The 25,552-nt window shown below is 54.2% G+C and overlaps 1 protein-coding gene across 2 annotated transcripts in view; it reads right to left on the bottom strand.

Moving 5' to 3' along the window:
* Positions 1-18,759, bottom strand: part of LOC116958327 (glucosamine-6-phosphate deaminase 2-like) — a 30,927-nt gene extending 12,168 nt beyond the window's left edge. The window contains exons 1-3 of one of the 2 annotated variants that reach the window (XM_076058521.1): positions 18,636-18,759; positions 13,668-13,721; positions 4,074-4,224 (exon numbers count right to left, since the gene is read on the bottom strand). In XM_076058521.1, coding sequence (XP_075914636.1) covers positions 4,074-4,197 — 124 coding nt within the window. In that variant the 5' untranslated portion in view covers positions 4,198-4,224; positions 13,668-13,721; positions 18,636-18,759. Of the gene's footprint in view, positions 1-4,073; positions 4,231-13,667; positions 13,722-18,635 lie in introns of both variants that reach the window. The other variant, XM_032980884.2, reaches the window with a different exon arrangement.
* Positions 18,760-25,552: the final 6,793 nt, after the last annotated feature.

Below are 25,552 nucleotides of genomic sequence, written 5' to 3' on the forward strand. Positions count from 1 at the left end.
TGTGTGTCACTGTGTGTGTGTGTCACTGTGTGTGTGTCACTACCTCCTCGCGGTGCCGGACAGGCAACTCTGTCGTGGACAGTGCTGTGGGGGGAGATCCAATTTTGATTGGATCCTCCCCTCATGGCGTCTGTGACCACCACAGGGGCTAAACGGGGGCTCTGGACAGGTGCGAGGGGCTGGTAACCCCTCCACCTTCAATCAATTACCACTAAACCGCGAATTAAGTATATAACTAATAAGCTTGTGCCGGAGGCCCCGGGGGGCCAGGCGTCTATGACGTCTCCTGGCCAAACCCCAATTGGCGGAGCCAGGAGATTGAATATCTACCCTCGGGGCTCCTCCAGAAACAACGAAAAGCCACTACGGGTGGCCACGTGGAATGTTCGAATGCTCACTGCGGAGGAGAGGCTGCCACTCCTCTGTCGGGAGCTGGACCGGTACCGCCTGGATCTATGTGGCATTCAGGAGGTCCGGTGGACCGGCTCTGGCTCCTGCCACCATGAGGGGTGGACAGTCCTCTACTCGGGGCAGCAGACTGCCAAACAACAGGGTGTGGCTCTTCTTTTGAACAAAAGAATGAAGGGGGCGTGGGAGCGTGGCGGTGAGGTGTGGGAAGCTGTAAGCCCCAGGCTACTTTGAGCTCGCCTTCCCATCAACCGGAGGCGAGGAATGGTGGTCGTGGTTACTTATGCCCCCACCGAAGATGAACATCCGTGGAGGGATGCAGGCAAAGCCGATGAGTCAGATGCCTTCTATGACCTCCTGTCACAGGTGCTGGCTAAAGTGGCCCCTCGGGATAGAGTCATCTTGTTGGGTGACTTCAATGCCCGAGTTGGTCATGATACTGGCACCTGGTCTGGAGTGATTGGAGGGCATGGGCCAGATCAGCTCAATAACAACGGTAGGAGGCTGCTAGATTTTTGTGCAGCCCATGGGCTTGTAATTACCAACACGCTGTTCCGGCATCAGCGCACCCACACAACATCATGGATGCATGCCGGGTACAAGCAAGAATATCTGCTGGACTACATAGTGACGGACCAGCGGATGCGAGCCCATGTCCTTGACACCAGGACCTACCGTGGAGCTGATCTGCCCTCTAACCATCGACTAGTCATCTGTAAGATGCGCCTGCCATTCTTCCACTCCGGTGGTGGGTGTACACCCAGGACCCCATTCCAACCTAAAGTGGCCTGGTCTCAGTTATCTGATGAAATTTGCAAGCGAGAATTTCATCATCGCTTGCGGCTGGGATTGGCATCGTCCCCGACTCCTCCTGATGTCGAGGGTAAATGTGCGAGGTTTAGGACTGTGACTCATGCAGCTGCAATGGCTGCTTTGGGTACGTGGTCCAGACCTCCCCAGAGGTTCGGAGAGCCGTGAGGCGCTGCAACGATGGGTGGTGGTCGCGGGTTGCTGAGGAGATGGAGTCTGCCTCAGTGGGCCGTGATCACAAATCTCTATTTAACTCCATCAAAAAAGTAATCTGCAGCGCCACACCTATTACCATCATTAGGGGAAAAAACGGTGACCCAATCTCCGACCCCCAGGAACAGGTTTGCAGATTTGCTGAGCATTTCTGTGAGGTCCTGGGAGAGGGAAAACCCCTCAGCAAGGAAAACATCGTGGCACAAAGTCAGGATAACCCTGCTGAGGCTGCGGTGCCTCAAATATTGGAAGAAGAAGTCACCCCCTGTGAGTGGCTGGCTGAGGTGCCATCTGTTGAGGAAGTACTAAAGGCAATCCGGAGTCTGAGACCAGGAAAGGCAGCGGGCAGAGATGATCTCCCAAGCGAAATGCTGAGGGAGGGTGGCGTTTGTGCACAGACTGCCCTACGTGACATCATAACAACAGTCTGGACCACTGGACGGGTTCCGCAGGATTGAAAGGATGCCCTGGTGGTCCCCCTCTTTAAGAAGGGGGACCGCACAGACTGTAACAACTACAGGGGCATCTCACTCCTCAGTGTGCCGGGAAAGGTCCTGGCAAGGATTATTCAACATCGCCTTGCCAGGCACACTGAGGAGAGGCTTGTGGAGCCCCAATGCGGTTTCAGGAAAGGGCGGTCCTGCACTGATGCCATATTTTCTGTCCGTCTGCTACAGCAGAGGTGTAGGGAATTCCAACAAGACCTACATCTCTGCTTTATTGACCTGGTCAAGGCCTATGATACCATCAGTAGGCCTGGGCTCTGGGTTGTTCTTCGTGCTTTTGGAGTACCTGACCCTCTGCTCACGATCATTAAGGACCTTCATGATAGTGAGCGGGCTCCGGTAAAACTACGTGGCCGGGAGTCAGAGCCATTCCCTGTACACCTTGGGGTGCGACAGGGATGTCCTCTGGCTCCCACATTATTTAACATCTATTTTGACCACGTAGTTCGTGAAGCCTTCAATAGCTGTACCGGGGGAATCTCCATATGGTACAGATATAATGGGAGGCTGATCGATGCCCGAGTGCGGTCAAGGGATGGCTCCCTATTGCTCAACCACGTTATGTATGCTGATGATTTGGTAATAGCTGCTCATTCAGAGGAGGAGTTGGAGACGCTGCTGCTGAGACTGGAGCGTGCCACTAAGAGATGGGGCCTTACCATCAGCCCCACCAAAACTAAGCACCTGCCTGGGTATTTTGTACCATCGGACACTCCACCCCCACAACTCCCAATCGGTGATGGGGCAGTTGTGGAGAGAGTGGAGAGTTTCCCATACCTGGGCAGTGTGCTTATGACTGGCTCCAGTTTAACAGCAGAGGTCTCACTCCGAATCAGTCGAGCGGCAATATCTTTTCATCAGTTGCGTAACGCTGTGTGGAAGCTACCTGGTCTGTCGCTCCGCACGAAGCTTCAGGTCTTCTCGGCCACGGTCATTCCCTCCCTGCTCTACGCTTGCGAAACGTGGACCCCCCTAATGGAACATCTTCGCCGGTTAGAAACATTTAGGCTGCCCTGCCTACGATCCATCCTGGGTTTAACCAGACTGGATTGTGTGAGGAGCTCACAAATCCTTGAAAGATCTGGGCAAGGTCCCATCGGAGAGCTCCTCCGGCGGGCAAGGCTGCGATGGCTGGGTCATGTAGCCCGCATGCCCAGCCACCGCATGCCGAAACAGCTTTTGTTCGGCCGGATTGAGGGGGCTAAGCGGACGCGGCACGGGCTAGAGGACAGATGGAGTGATGTGGTACAGGAGGACGTGGAGCTGAGTGGACTTGCCGATGACTGGTACCAGCGGTGTCAAGATCGGCTTCTGTGGAGGAGGCTCGTGAAGGACGCTACTGGGCAGTTGGAGGCAGTCGCCCTCCAACAACAACGGAGGGCGGAGGAGCGACGCTCAGAACAACGAGCGGAGCGCCGGGTGGCTAAAGCACAGCAGCTGGGCACAGTAGGGGGCACAGGTGGTGCATCAGCCAGTCATCTCAGTCAGTCGACCCGTGGCACCTGGGTCTGCCCCGTGACCTCCTGCCAGCGGGCATTCGACACTTCACGTGGCCTCAGGGTGCACATAGCCTGGCACAAGCGTCGTGGTGACGTCACCGCCACTTAGTGGCGAATGGCGGTTGTTGTTGTTGTGTGTGTCACTGTGTGTGTGTCACTGTGTGTGTGTCTCTGTGTGTGTACGTGATAGTGTAGCGGTTAGCGCTACGCTGCGCTATGAACCCGGCGACCCGGGTTCGATTCCCGCTCACGGCCAACACCACCGGTCACGATCATCTGAACCGGTCCCGGGCCTCCCCTAGGTCGACTCGGCCTCAAATGAGTACCTGGTTCCGCGTGTGGCGGTGTAGCGAACATCGCCAGCACTGGGGGAGAGACAAAGGCGGCCGGGCGTGGTGGCGGTGGCGGTGGTGGTTCTGGCCACCACCCCCACTGTGTGTGTGTGTGTTTAGACTTCACAGCTAGCTGCTGCTGCTGCTGCTCGCTAACAGCACTTGCCCCTTACAGCCCATTGCTGTCTGTTTGGGGGGTTCTACCTGGGGCAGCTTTTGTCTCCGTATCACCGGCTGGGGGGGGGGTGGGTGGGAGAGACAAAGGCGGCCGAGAAAGGTAAACCCCCGGCCGTCGTGTGGCTCACCGGTGGGGAGGCCCAGGGTGAAATGTCTCCCCGGTCCCGGCTGGAACTGCAGTATGCGGTTGCGGATGTACTTGGCGGCCCAAAGGCTCGCTGCATCGTAGTTGTCCAGGATGACGAGACGCATGGTGGTGACGTCTCGGCGGAGACACGGCTGGGTCTGAGAGAGAGACACGGGGAGAGAGAGACACGGTGAGAGAGACACGGGGGGGAGAGACACGGGGGGGAGAGAGACACGGGGAGAGAGAGAGAGACACGGTGAGAGAGACACGGGGGGGAGAGAGAGAGACACGGGGAGAGAGAGAGAGACACGGTGAGAGAGAGATACGGGGAGAGAGAGAGACACGGTGAGAGAGAGAGACACGGGGAGAGAGAGAGAGACACGGTGAGAGAGACACGGGGGGGAGAGAGAGAGACACGGGGAGAGAGAGAGACACGGGGGGGAGAGAGAGAGACACGGCTGGGTCTGAGAGAGAGAGACACGGTGAGAGAGAGACACGGGGAGAGAGAGAGACGGTGAGAGAGACACGGGGAGAGAGAGACACGGTGAGAGAGACACGGGGGGAGACACGGGGAGAGAGAGAGACATGGGGAGAGAGACAAGGGGGGAGAGAGAGAAACACGGTGAGAGAGAGAGACACGGGGGGGAGAGAGAGAGACACGGGGGGGAGAGAGAGAGACACGGCTGGGTCTGAGAGAGAGAGAGACACGGGGGGGAGAGACACGGGGGGGAGAGACACAGCTGGGTCTGAGAGAGAGAGAGACACGTGGTGTGAGAGACATGTGGTGTGAGAGAGAGACACGGGGAGAGACACGGGGAGAGAGAGAGAGACACGGTGAGAGAGAGACACGGGGGGGAGAGAGAGAGACACGGCTGGGTCTGAGAGAGAGATAGAGACACGGTGAGAGAGGCACGGGGAGAGACACGGGGAGAGACACGGGGAGAGAGAGACACGGGGAGAGAGAGACACGGGGAGAGAGAGAGACATGGCTGGGTCTGAGAGAGAGACACGGGGAGAGACACGGGGAGAGAGAGAGACATGGGGAGAGACACGGGGAGAGAGACGGGGAGAGAGAGACACGTGGGGGGAGAGAGACACGGCTGGGTGAGAGAGAGACACGGGGAGAGAGACACGGGGAGAGAGAGACACGGCTGGGTGAGAGAGAGACACGGGGAGAGAGACACGGGGAGAGAGAGAGAGAGACATGGTGAGAGACACGGGGAGAGAGAGACACGGCTGCGTGAGAGAGAGAGACACGGTGAGAGAGACACATGGGGAGAGAGAGACACGGTGAGAGACACGGGGAGAGAGAGACACGTGGGGGGAGAGAGACACGGCTGGGTGAGAGAGAGACACGGGGGGAGAGAGAGACACGGGGGGGAGAGAGATACGGCTGGGTGAGAGAGAGACACGGGGGGGAGAGAGACACGGTGAGAGAGAGAGACACGGGGAGAGCGAAACGGGGGGTAGAGACACGGGGAGAGACACGGGGAGAGAGAGACACGGCTGGGTGAGAGAGAGACACGGGGAGAGACACGGGGAGAGAGAGACACGGCTGGGTGAGAGAGAGACACGGTGAGAGAGAGAGAGACACGGGGAGAGAGAGAGACACGGGGAGAGAGAGACACGGGGAGAGAGAGACACGGGGAGAGAGAGACACGGGAAGAGAGAGACACGGGGAGAGACACAGAGAGACACGGGGAGAGACACAGAGAGAGACACGGGGAGATAGACGGTGAGATAGAGACACGGTGAGATAGAGACACGGTGGGAGACACGGGGAGAGAAAGAGACACGGGGGGAGAGAGACACGGGGGGAGAGAGACACGGGGGGAGAGAGAGACACGGGGGGAGAGAGAGACACTGGGGGAGAGAGAGACACGGTGAGATAGAGACACGGGGGGAGAGACACGGGGAGAGAGAGACACGGGGAGAGACACAGAGAGAGAGAGACACGGGGAGAGGGACACGGGGAGAGAAAGAGACACGGGGAGAGAGACACGGGGAGAGACACGGGGAGAGAAAGAGACACAGGGAGAGAGAGAAACGGGGAGAGACACGGGGAGAGAGAGACACGGGGAGAGACACGGGGAGAGAGAGACACGGGGAGAGACACGGGGAGAGAAAGAGACATGGCGAGAGACACAGAGAGAGAGACACAGAGAGAGAGACATGGGGAGAGAGAGACACGGGGAGAGACACGAGGAGAGAGACACGATGAGAGGCATGGTGAGAGAGAGACACGGGGAGAGAGAGACACGGGGAGAGAGAGACGGTGAGAGAGAGACGGTGAGAGAGAGACACGGGGAGAGAGACACGAGGAAAGAGACACGAGAGAGAGACACAGGGGGAGAGACGCGGGGAGAGACACGGGGAGAGACACGGGGAGAGAGAGACACGGGGACACACACGGGGAGAGAGAGAGACGGGGGGAGAGACACGGGGAGAGAGAGAGACGGGGGGAGAGACACGGGGAGAGAGAGACATGGGGGGAGAGAGAGACACGGGGGGAGAGAGACACGGGGAGAGACACGGGGAGAGAGACACGGGGAGAGAGAGAGACACGGGGAGAGACACGGGGAGAGAGACACGGGGAGAGAGAGAGACACGGGGAGAGAGACACGGGGGGAGAGAGACACGGGGAGAGAGAGAGACACGGGGAGAGAGACAGAGAGAAACACGGGGAGAGAGACACGGGGAGAGAGACAGAAAGACACACAGAGAGACACACACAGAGAGAGACACACACAGAGAGAGAGACACACAGAGAGAGACACACAGAAACACACACACAGAGAGAGACACACACACACACACACAGAGACACAGAGAGAGACACACTCAGAGACACAGAGAGACACACACAAAGACAAACACAAAGACAGACACACAGAGAGACACACAGAGAGACACACAGAGAGACACACACAGAGACACAGAGAGACACACACAAAGACACACACACAGAGAGACACACAGAGACACAGGGAGACACAGAGAGAGAGACACAGAGAGAGAGAGACACACAGTGAGACACACAGAGACACAGAGAGAGACACACAGAGCCACAAACACAGTGAGACACACACAGAGACACAGAGAGACACACACAAAGACACACACAGTGAGACACAGAGAGACACACAGAGACACACACACAGTGAAACACACACAGAGACACAGAGAGACACACAGAGAGAGAGACACACAGAGACACACACAAAAACACACACGGTGAGACACACACAGAGACACACACAGAGAGACACAGAGACACACACACAGAGAGACACACACAGAGACACAAAGTGAGACACACACAGAGAGACACACACAGAGAGACACAGAGACACACACACAGAGAGACACTGTGTGTGTGTCTCTCTGTGTGTGAGCCACACACAGAGAGACACACACAAAGACACACACACAGTGAGACACACACAGAGACACAGAGAGACACACACAGAGACACACACAGAGAGACACACACAAAGACACAGAGAGACACACAGAGATAAGACACGCAAATACACACAAAGACACACAGTGAGACACACACAGAGACACAGAGAGACACACACAGAGACACGTGGTGAGACACGTGGTGTGAGAGACACGTGGTGTGTGAGAGAGACACGTGGTGTGTGAGAGAGACACGTGGTGTGTGAGACACGTGGTGTGTGAGAGAGACACGTGGTGTGTGTGAGACACGTGGTGTGTGAGAGAGACACGTGGTGTGTGAGAGAGACACGTGGTGTGAGACACACGTGGTGTGTGAGACACGTGGTGTGTGTGAGACACGTGGTGTGTGAGAGAGACACGTGGTGTGAGAGAGAGACACGTGGTGTGAGAGAGAGACACGTGGTGTGAGAGACACGTGGTGTGAGAGAGAGACACGTGGTGTGAGAGACACGTGGTGTGAGAGACACGTGGTGTGAGAGACACGTGGTGTGAGAGACACGTGGTGTGAGAGACACGTGGTGTGTGAGAGAGACATGTGGTGTGAGAGACACGTGGTGTGAGAGACACGTGGTGTGTGAGAGACACGTGGTGTGAGAGACACGTGGTGTGAGAGACAGGTGGTGTGTGACACGTGGTGTGAGAGACACGTGGTGTGAGAGAGAGACACGTGGTGTGAGAGACACGTGGTGTGTGAGACACGTGGTGTGTGAGAGAGACACGTGGTGTGAGAGACACGTGGTGTGAGACACACGTGGTGTGAGAGACACGTGGTGTGAGAGAGACACGTGGTGTGTGAGAGAGACACGTGGTGTGTGAGAGAGACACGTGGTGTGTGAGAGAGACACGTGGTGTGAGAGAGACACGTGGTGTGAGAGAGACACGTGGTGTGAGAGAGACACGTGGTGTGTGAGACACGTGGTGTGAGAGACACGTGGTGTGAGAGACACGTGGTGTGAGAGACACGTGGTGTGTGAGACGCGTGGTGTGTGAGACACGTGGTGTGAGAGACACGTGGTGAGAGAGACACGTGGTGTGAGAGAGAGACACGTGGTGTGTGAGACACGTGGTGTGAGAGACACGTGGTGTGTGAGAGACACGTGGTGTGTGAGAGAGACACGTGGTGTGTGAGACACGTGGTGTGAGAGAGAGACACGTGGTGTGTGAGAGACACGTGGTGTGAGAGACACGTGGTGTGAGAGACACGTGGTGTGTGAGACACGTGGTGTGAGAGACACGTGGTGTGAGAGACACGTGGTGTGAGAGACACGTGGTGAGTGAGAGAGACACGTGGTGTGTGAGACAGGTGGTGTGTGTGAGACACGTGGTGTGAGAGACACGTGGTGTGAGAGACACGTGGTGTGTGAGACACGTGGTGTGTGAGACACGTGGTGTGAGAGACACGTGGTGAGTGAGAGAGACACGTGGTGTGTGAGAGACACGTGGTGTGAGAGAGAGACACGTGGTGTGTGAGAGACACGTGGTGTGTGAGACACGTGGTGTGAGAGACACGTGGTGTGTGAGAGAGACACGTGGTGTGTGAGAGAGACACGTGGTGTGTGAGAGACACGTGGTGTGTGAGAGACACGTGGTGTGAGAGACACGTGGTGTGTGAGACACGTGGTGTGTGAGACACGTGGTGTGTGAGACACGTGGTGTGAGAGAGAGACACGTGGTGTGAGAGAGAGACACGTGGTGTGTGAGAGAGACACGTGGTGTGTGAGAGAGACACGTGGTGTGTGAGACGCGTGGTCAGAGAGACACGTGGTGTGAGAGAGACACGTGGTGTGAGAGAGACACGTGGTGTGTGAGAGAGACACGTGGTGTGTGAGACGCGTGGTCAGAGAGACACGTGGTGTGAGAGAGACACGTGGTGTGAGAGAGACACGTGGTGTGTGAGAGAGACACGTGGTGTGTGAGAGAGACACGTGGTGTGTGAGAGAGACACGTGGTGTGTGAGAGAGACACGTGGTGTGTGAGACACGTGGTGTGAGAGACACGTGGTGTGAGAGACACGTGGTGTGAGAGACGCGTGGTGAGAGAGACACGTGGTGTGAGAGAGACACGTGGTGTGTGAGAGAGACACGTGGTGTGTGAGAGAGACACGTGGTGTGTGAGAGACACGTGGTGTGAGAGAGACACGTGGTGTGTGAGAGAGACACGTGGTGTGTGTGTGAGACACGTGGTGTGAGAGAGAGACACGTGGTGTGAGAGAGACACGTGGTGTGAGAGAGACACGTGGTGTGAGAGAGAGACACGTGGTGTGTGAGAGAGACACGTGGTGTGAGAGAGAGACACGTGGTGTGTGAGACACGTGGCGTGTGAGACACGTGGTGTGAGAGACACGTGGTGTGAGAGACACGTGGTGTGTGAGAGAGACACGTGGTGTGAGAGACACGTGGTGTGAGAGAGAGACACGTGGTGTGAGAGAGACACGTGGTGTGAGAGACACGTGGTGTGTGAGAGAGACACGTGGTGTGAGAGACACGTGGTGTGAGAGAGAGACACGTGGTGTGTGAGACACGTGGCGTGAGAGAGAGACACGTGGTGTGAGAGAGAGACACGTGGTGTGAGAGAGAGACACGTGGTGTGTGAGACACGTGGCGTGAGAGACACGTGGTGTGAGAGACACGTGGTGTGAGAGACACGTGGCCTGAGAGACACGTGGTGTGTGAGACACGTGGTGTGTGAGAGAGACACGTGGTGTGAGAGACACGTGGTGTGTGAGACACGTGGTGAGACACGTGGTGTGAGAGACACGTGGTGTGTGAGAGAGACACGTGGTGTGAGAGAGAGACACGTGGTGTGTGAGAGAGACACGTGGTGTGTGAGAGAGACACGTGGTGTGTGAGAGAGACACGTGGTGTGAGAGACACGTGGTGTGAGAGACACGTGGCGTGAGAGACACGTGGTGTGAGAGACACGTGGTGTGTGAGAGACACGTGGTGTGAGAGAGAGACACGTGGTGTGTGAGAGAGACACGTGGTGTGAGAGACACGTGGTGTGAGAGACACGTGGTGTGAGAGACACGTGGTGTGAGAGACACGTGGCCTGAGAGACACGTGGTGTGAGAGACACGTGGTGTGTGAGAGACACGTGGTGTGAGAGACACGTGGTGTGAGAGAGAGACACGTGGTGTGTGAGACACGTGGCGTGAGAGACACGTGGTGTGAGAGACACGTGGTGTGAGAGACACGTGGCCTGAGAGACACGTGGTGTGAGAGACACGTGGTGTGTGAGAGAGACACGTGGTGTGTGAGAGACACGTGGTGTGAGAGACACGTGGCGTGAGAGACACGTGGTGTGAGAGACACGTGGTGTGTGAGAGACACGTGGTGTGAGAGAGAGACACGTGGTGTGTGAGACACGTGGCGTGAGAGACACGTGGTGTATGATAGAGACATGTGGTGTGAGAGACACGTGGTGTGAGAGACACGTGGTGTGAGAGACACGTGGTGTGAGAGACACGTGGTGTGAGAGAGAGACACGTGGTGTGAGAGACACGTGGTGTGTGAGACACGTGGTGTGAGAGACACGTGGTGTGTGAGACACGTGGTGTGAGAGACACGTGGTGTGTGAGAGAGACACGTGGTGTGTGAGACACGTGGTGTGAGAGACACGTGGTGTGAGAGACACGTGGTGTGTGAGACACGTGGTGTGAGACACGTGGTGTGAGACACGTGGTGAGAGTGACACGTGGTGAGAGTGACACGTGGTGAGTGAGACACGTGGTGTGTGTGAGACGTGGTGTGTGAGAGAGACACGTGGTGAGTGAGACACGTGGTGAGTGAGACACGTGGTGGGTGAGACACGTGGTGTGAGACACGTGGTGTGAGACACGTGGTGTGTGAGACACGTGGTGTGTGAGACACGTGGTGTGTGAGACACGTGGTGTGTGAGACACGTGGTGTGTGAGACACGTGGTGTGTGAGACACGTGGTGTGTGAGACACGTGGTGTGTGAGACACGTGGTGTGTGAGACACGTGGTGTGTGAGACACGTGGTGTGTGAGAGAGACACGTGGTGTGTGAGAGAGACACGTGGTGTGTGAGAGAGACACGTGGTGTGTGAGACACGTGGTGTGTGAGACACGTGGTGTGTGAGTCAAGGTGGTGTGAGAGAGAGACACGTGGTGTGAGAGAGAGACACGTGGTGTGAGAGAGAGACACGTGGTGTGTGAGAGAGACACGTGGTGTGTGAGACACGTGGTGTGTGAGACACGTGGTGTGAGAGACACGTGGTGTGTGAGACACGTGGTGTGAGAGAGAGACACGTGGTGTGTGAGAGAGACACGTGGTGTGTGAGAGAGACACGTGGTGTGTGAGACACGTGGTGTGTGAGACACGTGGTGTGAGAGACACGTGGTGTGTGAGACACGTGGTGTGAGAGAGAGACACGTGGTGTGAGAGAGAGACACGTGGTGTGACACGCGGTGTGACACGTGGTGTGACACGCGGTGAGACACGCGGTGTGACACGTGGTGTGACACGCGGTGTGACACGTGGTGTGACACGCGGTGTGACACGTGGTGTGACACGTGGTGTGAGACACGCGGTGTGACACGCGGTGTGACACGTGGTGTGACACGTGGTGTGACACGTGGTGTGACACGCGGTGAGACACGTGGTGTGACACGCGGTGTGACACGCGGTGTGACACGCGGTGAGACACGCGGTGAGACACGTGGTGTGACACGCGGTGTGACACGTGGTGTGACACGCGGTGTGACACGTGGTGTGAGACACGCGGTGTGACACGTGGTGTGAGACACGCGGTGTGACACGTGGTGTGACACGCGGTGTGACACGTGGTGAGACACGTGGTGTGACACGCGGTGTGACACGTGGTGTGACACGCGGTGTGACACGCGGTGTGACACGTGGTGTGACACGTGGTGTGACACGCGGTGAGACACGTGGTGTGACACGTGGTGAGACACGTGGTGTGACACGCGGTGAGACACGTGGTGTGACACGCGGTGTGACACGTGGTGTGACACGTGGTGTGACACGTGGTGTGACACGCGGTGAGACACGCGGTGAGACACGCGGTGTGACACGTGGTGTGACACGTGGTGTGACACGTGGTGTGACACGCGGTGAGACACGTGGTGTGACACGCGGTGTGACACGTGGTGTGACACGCGGTGAGACACGTGGTGTGACACGCGGTGTGACACGTGGTGTGAGACACGCGGTGTGACACGCGGTGTGACACGTGGTGTGACACGTGGTGTGACACGCGGTGAGACACGTGGTGTGACACGTGGTGTGACACGCGGTGTGACACGCGGTGTGACACGCGGTGTGACACGTGGTGTGACACGCGGTGTGACACGCGGTGTGACACGCGGTGTGACACGCGGTGAGACACGCGGTGTGACACGTGGTGTGACACGTGGTGTGACACGTGGTGTGAGACACGCGGTGTGAGACGTGGTGTGATACGCGGTGTGACACGTGGTGTGACACGTGGTGTGACACGTGGTGTGACACGCGGTGTGACACGTGGTGTGAGAGACACGTGGTGTGACACGTGGTGTGACACGTGGTGTGACACGTGGTGTGACACGCGGTGTGACACGTGGTGTGAGAGACACGTGGTGTGACACGTGGTGTGACACGTGGTGTGACACGTGGTGTGACACGCGGTGTGACACGTGGTGTGACACGTGGTGTGACACGTGGTGTGACACGCGGTGTGACACGCGGTGTGACACGCGGTTTGACACGCGGTGTGACACGCGGTGTGACACGTGGTGTGACACGCGGTGTGACACGTGGTGTGACACGTGGTGTGACACGCGGTGTGACACGTGGTGTGACACGTGGTGTGACACGTGGTGTGACACGCGGTGTGACACGCGGTGTGACACGTGGTGTGACACGTGGTGTGAGTGACACGTGGTGTGACACGCGGTGTGATACGCGGTGTGACACGTGGTGTGAGAGACACGTGGTGTGACACGTGGTGTGAGAGACACGTGGTGTGACACGTGGTGTGACACGTGGTGTGACACGCGGTGTGACACGTGGTGTGACACGTGGTGTGACACGCGGTGTGACACGCGGTGTGACACGTGGTGTGACACGTGGTGTGACACGTGGTGTGACACGTGGTGTGAGTGAATCACCGTGGGGGGCTGCTGTGCTGCTGGTCGCTGGCCGCTCGGCTTCGTGGACACAACCTGGGCACAGCGCAGGGGGGTCACGTGGGGGGTGAGGTCACGTGGGGGGTGAGGTCACGTGGGGGGGGGGGTGGGACATGTGGGGGGGGGAGTCACGTGGGGGCGGGGAAGGTGAGGGAGTGAGGGATTAATCACGTGGGGTGGGGGGATGTGGGGGTGGTCACGTGGGTAGGGGGGTGTGGAGGAGGGGGGTGATCACGTGGGGTGGGGAGGATGTGGGAGGGTCACGTGGGGGGGGGGATGTGGGGGGGGTTAATCACGTGGGGTAGGGGGGGTGTGGGAGGGTCACGTGGGTAAGGGGGGATGTGGGGGGGGGTTAATCACGTGGGGTAGGGGGGTGTGGGAGGGTCACGTGGGTAAGGGGGGATGTGGGGGGGGGTTAATCACATGGGGTAGGGGGGGTGTGGGAGGGTCACGTGGGTAAGGGGGGATGTGGGGGGGGTTAATCACGTGGGGTAGGGGGGTGTGGAGGGGCGTAACCACGTGGGGTGGGTAGGATGTGGGGGGGTGGTCACGTGGGGTGTGTAGGATGTGGGGGGGGGGGTTAAATCACGTGGGGGGGGTCACGTGTGCAGGCCGTCACGTGACCGGGGCCTGCACCACTCCGCTCACGGAGGGGGAGCGAGGCCCGTAGCCCGAAACGTCGCCCGTTGTCACAGATACAAAGCTCCCCCGTGTAGCCTTCAACAGAGGGCTACACGGGTCAAGTAATGTTCATAGCGAGCAGCAACAGACCCATAGACACCCATAGAGACCCATAGACACTCAGACACCCATAGAGACCCATAGACACTCATAGACACTCTTAGACACTCATAGAGACCCATAGACACTCATAGAGACCCATACACACCCATAGAGACCCATAGAGACCCATGGACACTCATAGAGACCCATAGACACATAGACACTCATAGAGACCCATAGAGACCCATGGACACTCAGAGACCCATAGACACTCATAGAGACCCATAGACACTCATAGAGACCCATAGACACCCATAGAGACCCATAGACACTCATAGAGACACATAGACACCCATAGAGACCCATAGACACTCATAGAGACACATAGACACTCATAGAGACCCATAGACACCCAGAGACCCATAGACACTCATAGAGACCCATAGACACTCATAGAGACACAGACACTCACAGAGACCCATAGACACTCAGAGACACTCGTAGAGACCCATAGAGACCCATAGACACTCATAGAGACCCATAGAGACCCATACAGACCCATAGACACATAGACACTCATCATAGACACCCATAGAGACCCATAGACACTCAGAGACCCATAGACACTCATAGAGACCCATAGAGACCCATAGACACTCAGAGACCCATAGACACCCATAGAGACCCATAGACACTCATAGACACTCTTAGACACTCATAGAGACCCATAGACACTCATAGAGACCCATACACACCCATAGAGACCCATAGAGACCCATGGACACTCATAGAGACCCATAGACACATAGACACTCATAGAGACCCATAGAGACCCATGGACACTCATAGAGACCCATAGACACTCATAGAGACCCATAGACACTCATAGAGACCCATAGACACCCATAGAGACCCATAGACACTCATAGAGACACATAGACACCCATAGAGACCCATAGACACTCATAGAGACACATAGACACTCATAGAGACCCATAGACACCCAGAGACCCATAGACACTCATAGAGACCCATAGACACTCATAGAGACACATAGACACTCACAGAGACCCATAGACACTCAGAGACACTCGTAGAGACCCATAGACACTCATAGAGACACAGACACTCACAGAGACCCATAGACACTCAGAGACACTCATAGAGACCCATAGAGACCCATACAGACCCATAGACACATAGACACTCATCATAGACACCCATAGAGACCCATAGAGACCCATAGACACTCAGAGACCCATAGACACCCATAGAGACCCATAGACACTCATAGACACTCTTAGACACTCATAGAGACACAAAGACACTCATAGACACTCATAGAGACCCATAGACACTCATAGAGACCCATACACACCCATAGAGACCCATAGAGACCCATGGACACTCATAGAGACCCATAGACACTCATAGAGACCCATAGAGACCCATGGACACTCATAGAGACCCATAGACACTCATAGAGACCCATAGACACTCATAGAGACCCATAGACACCCATAGAGACCCATAGACACATAGACACTCATAGAGACCCATAGACACTCATAGACACTCATAGAGACCCATAGACACTCATAGACACTCATAGAGACCCATAGATACTCATAGACCCATAGACACTCATAGAGACACAAAGACACTCATAGACACATAGACACTCATAGAGACCCATAGAGACCCATAGACACTCATAGAGACACATAGACACTCATAGAGACCCATAGACACCCATAGAGACCCATAGACACTCATAGAGACCCATAGACACTCATAGAGACACAGACACTCACAGAGACCCATAGACACTCAGAGACACTCGTAGAGACCCATAGAGACACATAGACACTCATAGAGACCCATAGAGACCCATAGACACTCATAGACACCCATAGACACTCAGAGACCCATAGAGACCAATAGACACTCAGACACTAATAGAGACCCATAGACACTCATACACACATAGACACTCATAGAGACCCATAGACACCCATAGAGACCCATAGACACATAGACACTCAGAGACCCATAGACACTCATAGAGACCCATAGAGACCCATAGACACTCATAGACACTCTTAGACACTCATAGAGACCCATAGACACTCATAGACCCATAGACACTCATAGAGACCCATAGACACTCATAGACACTCATAGACACCCATAGACACTCATAGAGACCCATAGACACTCATAGAGACCCATAGACACTCATAGACCCATAGACACTCATAGAGACACAAAGATACTCATAGACACATAGACACTCATAGAGACCCATAGAGACCCATAGACACTAATAGAGACCCATAGACACTCAGAGACCCATAGACACCCATAGAGACCCATAGAGACCCATAGACACTCATAGAGACCCATAGAGACACATATACACTCATAGAGACCCATAGACACTCATAGACACCCATAGAGACCCATAGACACATAGACACTCAAAGAGACCCATAGACACTCATAGAGACCCATAGAGACACAGACACCCATAGAGACCCATAGAGATACATAGACACTCATAGAGACCCATAGAGACACATAGACACTCATAGAGACCCATAGACACGCATAGAAACCCATAGACACTCAGAGACCCATAGACACTCATAGACACCCATAGAGACCCATAGACACATAGACACTCAAAGAGACCCATAGACACTCATAGACCCATAGACACTCATAGAGACCCATAGACACTCATAGAGACACATAGACACTCACAGAGACCCATAGACACTCAGAGACCCATATACACTCATAGAGACACATAGACACTCATAGAGACACATAGACACTCATAGAGACCCATAGACACTCATAGGGACCCATAGACACTCACAGAGACCCATAGACACTCATAGACACATAGACACTCATAGAGACACATAGACACTCACAGAGAACCATAGACACTCACAGAGACCCATAGACACTCATAGAGACACATAGACACTCAGAGACACATATACACTCATAGAGACACATAGACACTCACAGAGACCCATAGACACTCAGAGACACATAGACACTCATAGACACATAGACACTCATAGAGACCCATAGACACTCATAGAGACCCATAGACACTGACACTCATAGACACTCATAGACACTCATAGAGACACATAGACACTCACAGAGACACATAGACACTCATAGAGACCCATAGACACTCATAGAGACCCATAGACACTCAGAGACCCATAGACACTCATAGACACAGACACTCACAGAGACCCATAGACACTCATAGACACATAGACACTAATAGAGACCCATAGACACTCATAGACACATAGAAACTCATAGAAACCCATAGACACTCAGAGACCCATAGACACTCATAGAGACCCATAGACACTCACAGAGACACATAGACACTCATAGAGACCCATAGACACTCATAGAGACCCATAGACACTCATAGACACTAGACACTCAGAGACCCATAGACACTCATAGACACTCATAGAGACCCATAGACACTCATAGAGACCCATAGACACTCATAGAGACCCATAGACACTCAGAGACACATAGACACTCATAGAGACCCATAGACACTCATAGAGACCCAAAGACACTCATAGAGACCCATAGACACTCATAGACACTCATAGAGACCCATAGACACTCATAGACACTAGACACTCAGAGACCCATAGACACTCATAGACACTCATAGAGACCCATAGACACTCATAGAGACCCATAGACACTCAGAGACACATAGACACTCATAGAGACCCATAGACACTCATAGAGACCCATAGACTCGTAATTAGTGTTAGAGTGTGTTAGTGTGAGTTAGTTACTGTTAATGTTAGTGTGTTACAGTGTGTTAGTGTGCTCGAGTTAGTTAGTGTTAATGTTAGCGAGTGTGTTAGTGTGTTAGAGTGTGTTAGTTAGTGAGTGTTAGTTAGTGTTAGTTAGTGAGTGTTAGTTTGTTAGTGTTAGTTAGTGAGTGTTAGTTAGTGAGTGTTAGTTAGTTAGTGTTAGTTTGTTAGTGTTAATGTGTTAATGTGTTACAGTGTGTTAGTGTGCTCGAGTTAGTTAGTGTTAATGTTAGCGAGTGTGTTAGTGTGTTAGAGTGTGTTAGTTAGTGAGTGTTAGTTTAATAGTGTTAGTTTGTTAGTGTTAATGTGTTAAAGTGTTAGAGCGTTATTAAGCCTGGTTCCTCACCTCCAGCAGTTGAGGAATCGGCGTCACGTGACTCGGAGACGGCGTCCCGTGACTTGGGCGCTCTTTGCACAAGGCCCCGCCCACACGCTCCTTATATGGCCGCGGCTCATTGGCATAGACACGCCCACCCCACCGTCATTGTGTGGGAGGTTCATTGGCATAGACACGCCCATACCTCACCCCCGTCCGATGTGCGGGTCTCATTAACATAGACACGCCCATACCCCAACACTGTCTGTTGAGCGTGCTGCTCATTAACATAGACACGCCCACCCACACCCCGTTCGTTGTGCGTACGGATCATTAACATAGACACGCCCACATCCCTCAACTTGTATGGGCACATGATCTGAGTAACAGACACTCCCATTACCCCCCCTGTTCGTGGTGTGGACGGTTCATTAACATAAACACGCCCACACTGTTCTTTGCACGAGCCTCATTAACATAGACACACCCACCCCGTGTGTTATGCCCACGGCTCAACATAGACACGCCCACCTCCACTCCGTCCGTTGAGCGTACGGCTCATTAACATAGACACGCCCACATCCCTCCACTTGGATGGGCACGTGGTCTGATAAACACACTCCCATCCCCACCCATTCGTGGTGTAGACGGCTCATTAACATAAACACGCCCACAGTTCTTTGAACAAGCACATGCTTCATTAACATAGACACGCCCACCCCGTGTGTTATGCCCACGGTTCATTAACATAGACACGCCCACACCCCCACCCCCATATATGGAAAAATCTGAAGATTTATCACGGACGTTCAGTACGGTGGCCACTGGGACATGTCTGTGGGTCTCTGTGTGTGTCTGTGGGTCTCTGTGTGTGTCTGTGTGTGTCTTTGGGTCTCTGTGTGTGTCTGTGGGTCTCTGTGTGAGTCTGTGGGTCTCTGTGTGTGTCTGTGGGTCTCTGTGTGTGTCTGTGGCTCTCTGTGTGTGTCTGTGGGTCTCTGTGTGTGTCTGTGGGTCTTTGCGTGAGTCTGTGGGTCTCTGTGTGTGTTTGTGGGTCTCTGTGTGTGTCTGTAGGTCTCTGTGTGTCTGTGAGTCTCTGTGTGTGTATGTGGGTCTCTGTGTGTGTTTGTGGGTCTCTGTGTGTGTCTGTAGGTCTCTGTGTGTCTGTGAGTCTCTGTGTGTGTCTGTGGGTCTCTGTGTGTGTCTATGGGTCTCTGTGTGTGTCTGTGTGTGTCTTTGGGTCTCTTTGTGTGTCTGTGTGTCTTTGTGTGTGTCTGTGGGTCTCTGTGGGTCTCTGTATGAGTCTGTGGGTCTCTGTGTGTGTCTGTGGGTCTCTGTGGGTCTCTGTGTGTCTCTGTGTGTGTCTGTGGGTCTCTGTGTGTGTCTGTGGCTCTCTGTGGGTCTCTGTGTGTCTCTGTGTGTGTCTGTGAGTCTCTGTGTGTGTCTGTGGGTCTCTGTGGGTCTCTGTGTGTCTCTGTGTGTGTCTGTGGGTCTCTGTGTGTGTCTGTGGGTCTCTGTGTGTGTCTGTGGCTCTCTGTGTGTGTCTGTGGGTCTCTGTGTGTGTCTGTGGCTCTCTGTGTGTGTCTGTGGGTTTCTGTGTGTGTCTGTGGGTCTCTGCGTGAGTCTGTGGGTCTCTGTGTGTGTCTGTGGGTCTCTGTGGGTCTCTGTGTGTCTCTGTGTGTGTCTGTGGGTCTCTGTGTGTGTCTGTGGCTCTCTGTGTGTGTCTGTGGGTCTCTGTGGGTCTCTGTGGGTCTCTGCGTGTGTCTGTGGGTCTCTGTGTGTATCTGTGGGTCTCTGTGTGTGTCTGTAGGTCTCTGTGTGTGTCTGTGGGTCTCTGTGTGTCTGTGAGTCTCTGTGTATGTCTATGGGTCTGTGTGTGTGTCTGTGGGTTTGTGTGTGTCTGTGGGTCTCTGTGTGTGTCTGTGGGTCTCTGTGTGTGTCTGTGTGTGTCTGTGGGTCTCTGTGTGTCTGTGGGTCTCTGTGTCTCTGTGTGTGTCTGTAGGCCTATTTGTGTGTCTGTGTGTCTCTGTGTGTGTCTGTGAGTCTCTGTGTGTGTTTGTGGGTCTCTGTGTGTGTCTGTGAGTCTCTGTGTGTTTGTGGGTCTCTCTGTGTGTCTGTGGGTCTGTGTGAGTCTGTGGGTCTCTGTGTGTGTCTGTGGGTCTCTGTGTCTCTGTGTGTGTCTGTAGGCCTATTTGTGTGTCTGTGTGTCTCTGTGTGTGTCTGTGAGTCTCTGTGTGTGTTTGTGGGTCTCTGTGTGTGTCTGTGAGTCTCTGTGTGTTTGTGGGTCTCTCTGTGTGTCTGTGGGTCTCTGTGTGTCTGTGAGTCTCTGTGTGTGTCTGTGTGTGTATGTGGGTCTCTGTGTGTTTGTGGGTCTCTGTGTATCCGTGAGTCTCTGTGTGTCTGTGAGTCTCTGTGTGTGTATGTGGGTCTCTGTGTGTGTCTGTGGGTCTCTGTGTGTGTCTGTGTGTGTATGTGGGTCTCTGTGTGTGTCTGTGGGTCTCTGTGTGTGTCTGTGTGTGTATGTGGGTCTCTGTGTGTCTGTGGGTCTCTGTGTGTGTCTGTGGGTCTCTGTGTGTATCTTTGTGTCTCTGTGGGTCTCTGTGTGTGTCTGTGGGTCTCTGTGTGTGTCTGTGGGTCTCTGTGTGTGTCTGTGGATCTCTATGTGTGTCTGTGGGTCTCTGTGTGTGTCTGTAGATCTCTGTGTGTGTCTGTGGGTCTCTGTGTGTGTCTGTGGATCTCTGTGTGTGTCTGTGGGTCTCTGTGTGTGTCTGTAGGTCTCTGTGTGTGTCTGTGAGTCTCTGTGTGTGTATGTGGGTCTCTGTGTGTGTCTGTGGGTCTCTGTGTGTGTCTGTGTGTGTTTGTGTGTGTCTGTGGGTCTCTGTGGGTCTCTGTGTGTGTCTGTGGGTCTCTGTGTGTGTCTGTGGGTCTCTGTGTGTGTCTGTGGGTCTCTGTGTGTGTCTGTGGGGCTCTGTGTGTGTCTGTGGGTCTCTGTGTGTGTTTGTGGGTCTCTGTGTGTGTCTGTGGGTCTCTGTATGTGTCTGTGGGTCTCTGTGTGTGTCTGTCTCTGTGTATGTGTCTGTGGGTCTCTGTGTGTCTGTGTGTGTGTCTGTGGGTTTGTGTGTGCATCGGTGGGTCTCTGTGTGTCTGTTTGTGTCTGTGGGTCTCTGTGTGTGTATGTGGGTCTGTGTGTGTGTGTCTGTGGGTCTCTGTATGTGTCTGTGGGTCTCTGTGTGTGTCTGTCTCTGTGTATGTGTCTGTGGGTCTCTGTGTGAGTCTGTGGGTCTCTGTGTGTGTCTGTGGGTCTCTGTGTGTCTGTGAGTCTCTGTGTGTGTATGTGGGTCTCTGTGTGTGTCTGTGTGTCTTTGTGTGTGTCTGTGGGTCTCTGTGGGTCTCTGTGTGTCTCTGTGTGTGTCTGTGGATCTCTGTGTGTGTCTGTGGCTCTCTGTGTGTGTCTGTGGGTCTCTGTGTGTGTCTGTGGCTCTCTGTGTGTGTCTGTGGGTCTCTGTGTGTGTCTGTGGGTCTCTGCGTGAGTCTGTGGGTCTCTGTGTGTGTTTGTGGGTCTCTGTGTGTGTCTGTAGGTCTCTGTGTGTCTGTGAGTCTCTGTGTGTGTATGTGGGTCTCTGTGTGTGTCTGTGGGTCTCTGTGTGTGTATGTGGGTCTCTGTGTGTGTCTGTGGGTCTCTGTGTGTGTCTGTAGGTCTCTGTGTGTGTCTGTGGGTCTCTGTGGGTCTCTGTGTGTCTCTGTGTGTGTCTGTGGGTCTCTGTGTGTGTCTGTGGCTCTCTGTGGGTCTCTGTGTGTCTCTGTGTGTGTCTGTGAGTCTCTGTGTGTGTATGTGGGTCTCTGTGTGTGTCTGTGTGTCTCTGTGTGTGTCTGTGGGTCTCTGTGGGTCTCTGTGTGTCTCTGTGTGTGTCTGTGGGTCTCTGTGTGTGTCTGTGGCTCTCTGTGTGTGTCTGTGGGTCTCTGTGTGTGTCTGTGGCTCTCTGTGTGTGTCTGTGGGTTTCTGTGTGTGTCTGTGGGTCTCTGCGTGAGTCTGTGGGTCTCTGTGTGTGTCTGTGGGTCTCTGTGGGTCTCTGTGTGTCTCTGTGTGTGTCTGTGGGTCTCTGTGTGTGTCTGTGGCTCTCTGTGTGTGTCTGTGGGTCTCTGTGTGTGTCTGTGGCTCTCTGTGTGTGTCTGTGGGTCTCTGTGTGTGTCTGTGGGTCTCTGTGTGTGTATGTGGGTCTCTGTGTGTCTGTGAGTCTCTGTGTATGTCTATGGGTCTGTGTGTGTGTCTGTGGGTTTGTGTGTGTCTGTGGGTCTGTGTGTGTCTGTGGGTCTCTGTGTGTCTGTGGGTCTCTGTGGGTCTCTGTGTCTCTGTGTGTGTCTGTAGGCCTATTTGTGTGTCTGTGTGTCTCTGTGTGTGTCTGTGAGTCTCTGTGTGTGTTTGTGGGTCTCTGTGTGTGTGACCGTGAGTCTCTGTGTGTCTGTGAGTCTCTGTGTGTGTCTGTGGGTCTGTGTGTGTGTCTGTGTGTCTCTGTGTGTGTCTGTGGGTCTCTGTGTGTTTGTGGGTCTCTGTGTGTGTCTGTGGGTCTGTGTGTGTCTGTGAGTCTCTGTGTGTGTCTGTGAGTCTCTGTGTGTTTGTGGGTCTCTGTGTATCCGTGAGTCTCTGTGTGTCTGTGAGTCTCTGTGTGTGTATGTGTGTGTCTGTGGGTCTCTGTGTGTATCTTTGTGTCTCTGTGGGTCTCTGTGTGTGTCTGTGGGTCTCTGTGTGTGTCTGTGGGTCTCTGTGTGTGTCTGTAGGTCTCTGTGTGTGTCTGTGAGTCTCTGTGTGTGTATGTGGGTCTCTGTGTGTGTCTGTGGGTCTCTGTGTGTGTCTGTGTGTGTTTGTGTGTGTCTGTGGGTCTCTGTGGGTCTCTGTGTGTGTCTGTGGGTCTCTGTGTGTGTCTGTGGGTCTCTGTGTGTGTCTGTGGGTCTCTGTGTGTGTCTGTGGGGCTCTGTGTGTGTCTGTGGGTCTCTGTGTGTGTTTGTGGGTCTCTGTGTGTGTCTGTGGGTCTCTGTATGTGTCTGTGGGTCTCTGTGTGTGTCTGTCTCTGTGTATGTGTCTGTGGGTCTCTGTGTGTCTGTGTGTCTGTGGGTTTGTGTGTGCATCTGTGGGTCTCTGTGTGTCTGTTTGTGTCTGTGGGTCTCTGTGTGTGTATGTGGGTCTCTGTGTGAGTCTATGGGTCTCTGTGTGTGTCAGTGGGTCTCTGTGTGAGTCTGTGGGTCTCTATGTGTGTCTGTGGGTCTCTGTGTGTGTCTGTGGGTCTCTGTGTGTGTCTGTGTGTGTCTGTGGCTCTCTGTGTGTGTCTGTGGGTCTCTGTATGTGTCTGTGGGTCTCTGTGTGTGTTTGTGGGTCTCTGTGTGTGTCTGTGGGTCTCTGTGTGTGTCTGTGGGTCTGTGTGTGTCTGTGGGTCTCTGTGTGTCTGTGAGTCTCTGTGTGTGTATGTGGGTCTCTGTGTGTGTATGTGGGTCTCTATGTGTGTCTGTGGGTCTCTGTATGAGTCTGTGGGTCTCTGTGTGTGTCTGTGTGTCTCTGTGTGTGTCTGTGGGTCTCTGTGTGTCTGTGAGTCTCTGTGTGTGTATGTGGGTCTCTGTGTGTGTATGTGGGTCTCTATGTGTGTCTGTGGGTCTCTGTATGAGTCTGTGGGTCTCTGTGTGTGTCTGTGGGTCTATGTGTGTGTCTGTGTATCTCTGTGTGTGTCTGTGTCTATGTATCTCTGTGGGTCTCTATGTATCTCTATGGGTCTCTATGTGTCTCTGTGGGTCTCTATTGGTCTCTGTGGGTCTCTATGTATCTGTGGGTCTCTATGTATCTCTGTGGGTCTCTATGTATCTCTGTGGGTCTCTATGTATCTCTGTGGGTCTCTATGTATCTCTGTGGGTCTCTATGGGTCTCTGTGGGTCTCTATGGGTCTCTGTGGGTCTATGTATCTCTGTGGGTCTCTATGTATCTCTATGGGTCTCTATGTATCTCTATGGGTCTCTATGTATCTCTATGGGTCTCTATGTATCTCTATGGGTCTCTATGTATCTCTGTGTGTCTCTATTTATCTCTGTGGGTCTCTATGTATCGCTATGGGTCTCTATGTATCTCTATGGGTCTCTATGTATCTCTATGGGTCTCTATGTATCTCTATGGGTCTCTATGTATCTCTATGGGTCTCTATGTGTCTCTATGGGTCTCTGTGTATCTCTATGTATGTGTGTCTGTGTATCTCTATGGGTCTCTATGTATCTCTATGGGTCTCTATGTATCTCTATGTATGTCTATGTGTCTCTATGTATCTCTATGTGTCTCTATGTATCTCTATGTATCTCTGTGGGTCTCTATGTATCTCTGTGTGTCTCTATGTATCTGTATGTGGTCTACTGGAGGTTCGGGCTGGTCTAGAGACACACACAGACACACACACAGACACACAGACACACATACACAGACACACACAACAACAACAACCGCCATTCGCCACTAAGTGGCGGTGACGTCACCACGACGCTTGTGCCAGGCTATGTGCACCCTGAGGCCACGTGAAGTGTCAAACGCCCGCTGGCAGGTCACGGGGCAGACCCAGGTGCCACGGGTCGACTGACTGAGATGACTGGCTGAGGCACCACCTGTGCTCGTTGTTGTGAGCGTCGCTCCTCCGCCCTCCGTTGTTGTTGGAGGGCGACTGCCTCCAACTGCACAATAGCATCCTTCACGAGCCTCCTCCACAGAGGCCGATCTTGACACCGCTGGTACCAGTCATTGGCACGTCCACTCAGCTCCACGTCCTCCTGTACCGCATCACTCCATCTCTTCTCTAGCCCGTGCCGCGCCCGCTTAGCCCCCTCGATCCGGCCGAACAAAAGCTGTTTCGGCATGCGTTGGCTGGGCATGCGGGCTACATGACCCAGCCATCGCAGCCTTGCCCGCCAGAGGAGCTCACTGATGG

This window comes from Petromyzon marinus, assembly GCF_048934315.1.
Source record: "Petromyzon marinus isolate PM22_M1 ecotype Great Lakes invasive population chromosome 76 unlocalized genomic scaffold, UKy_Petmar_22M1.pri1.0 chr76_unloc.2, whole genome shotgun sequence".
Lineage (NCBI taxonomy): Eukaryota > Metazoa > Chordata > Hyperoartia > Petromyzontiformes > Petromyzontidae > Petromyzon > Petromyzon marinus.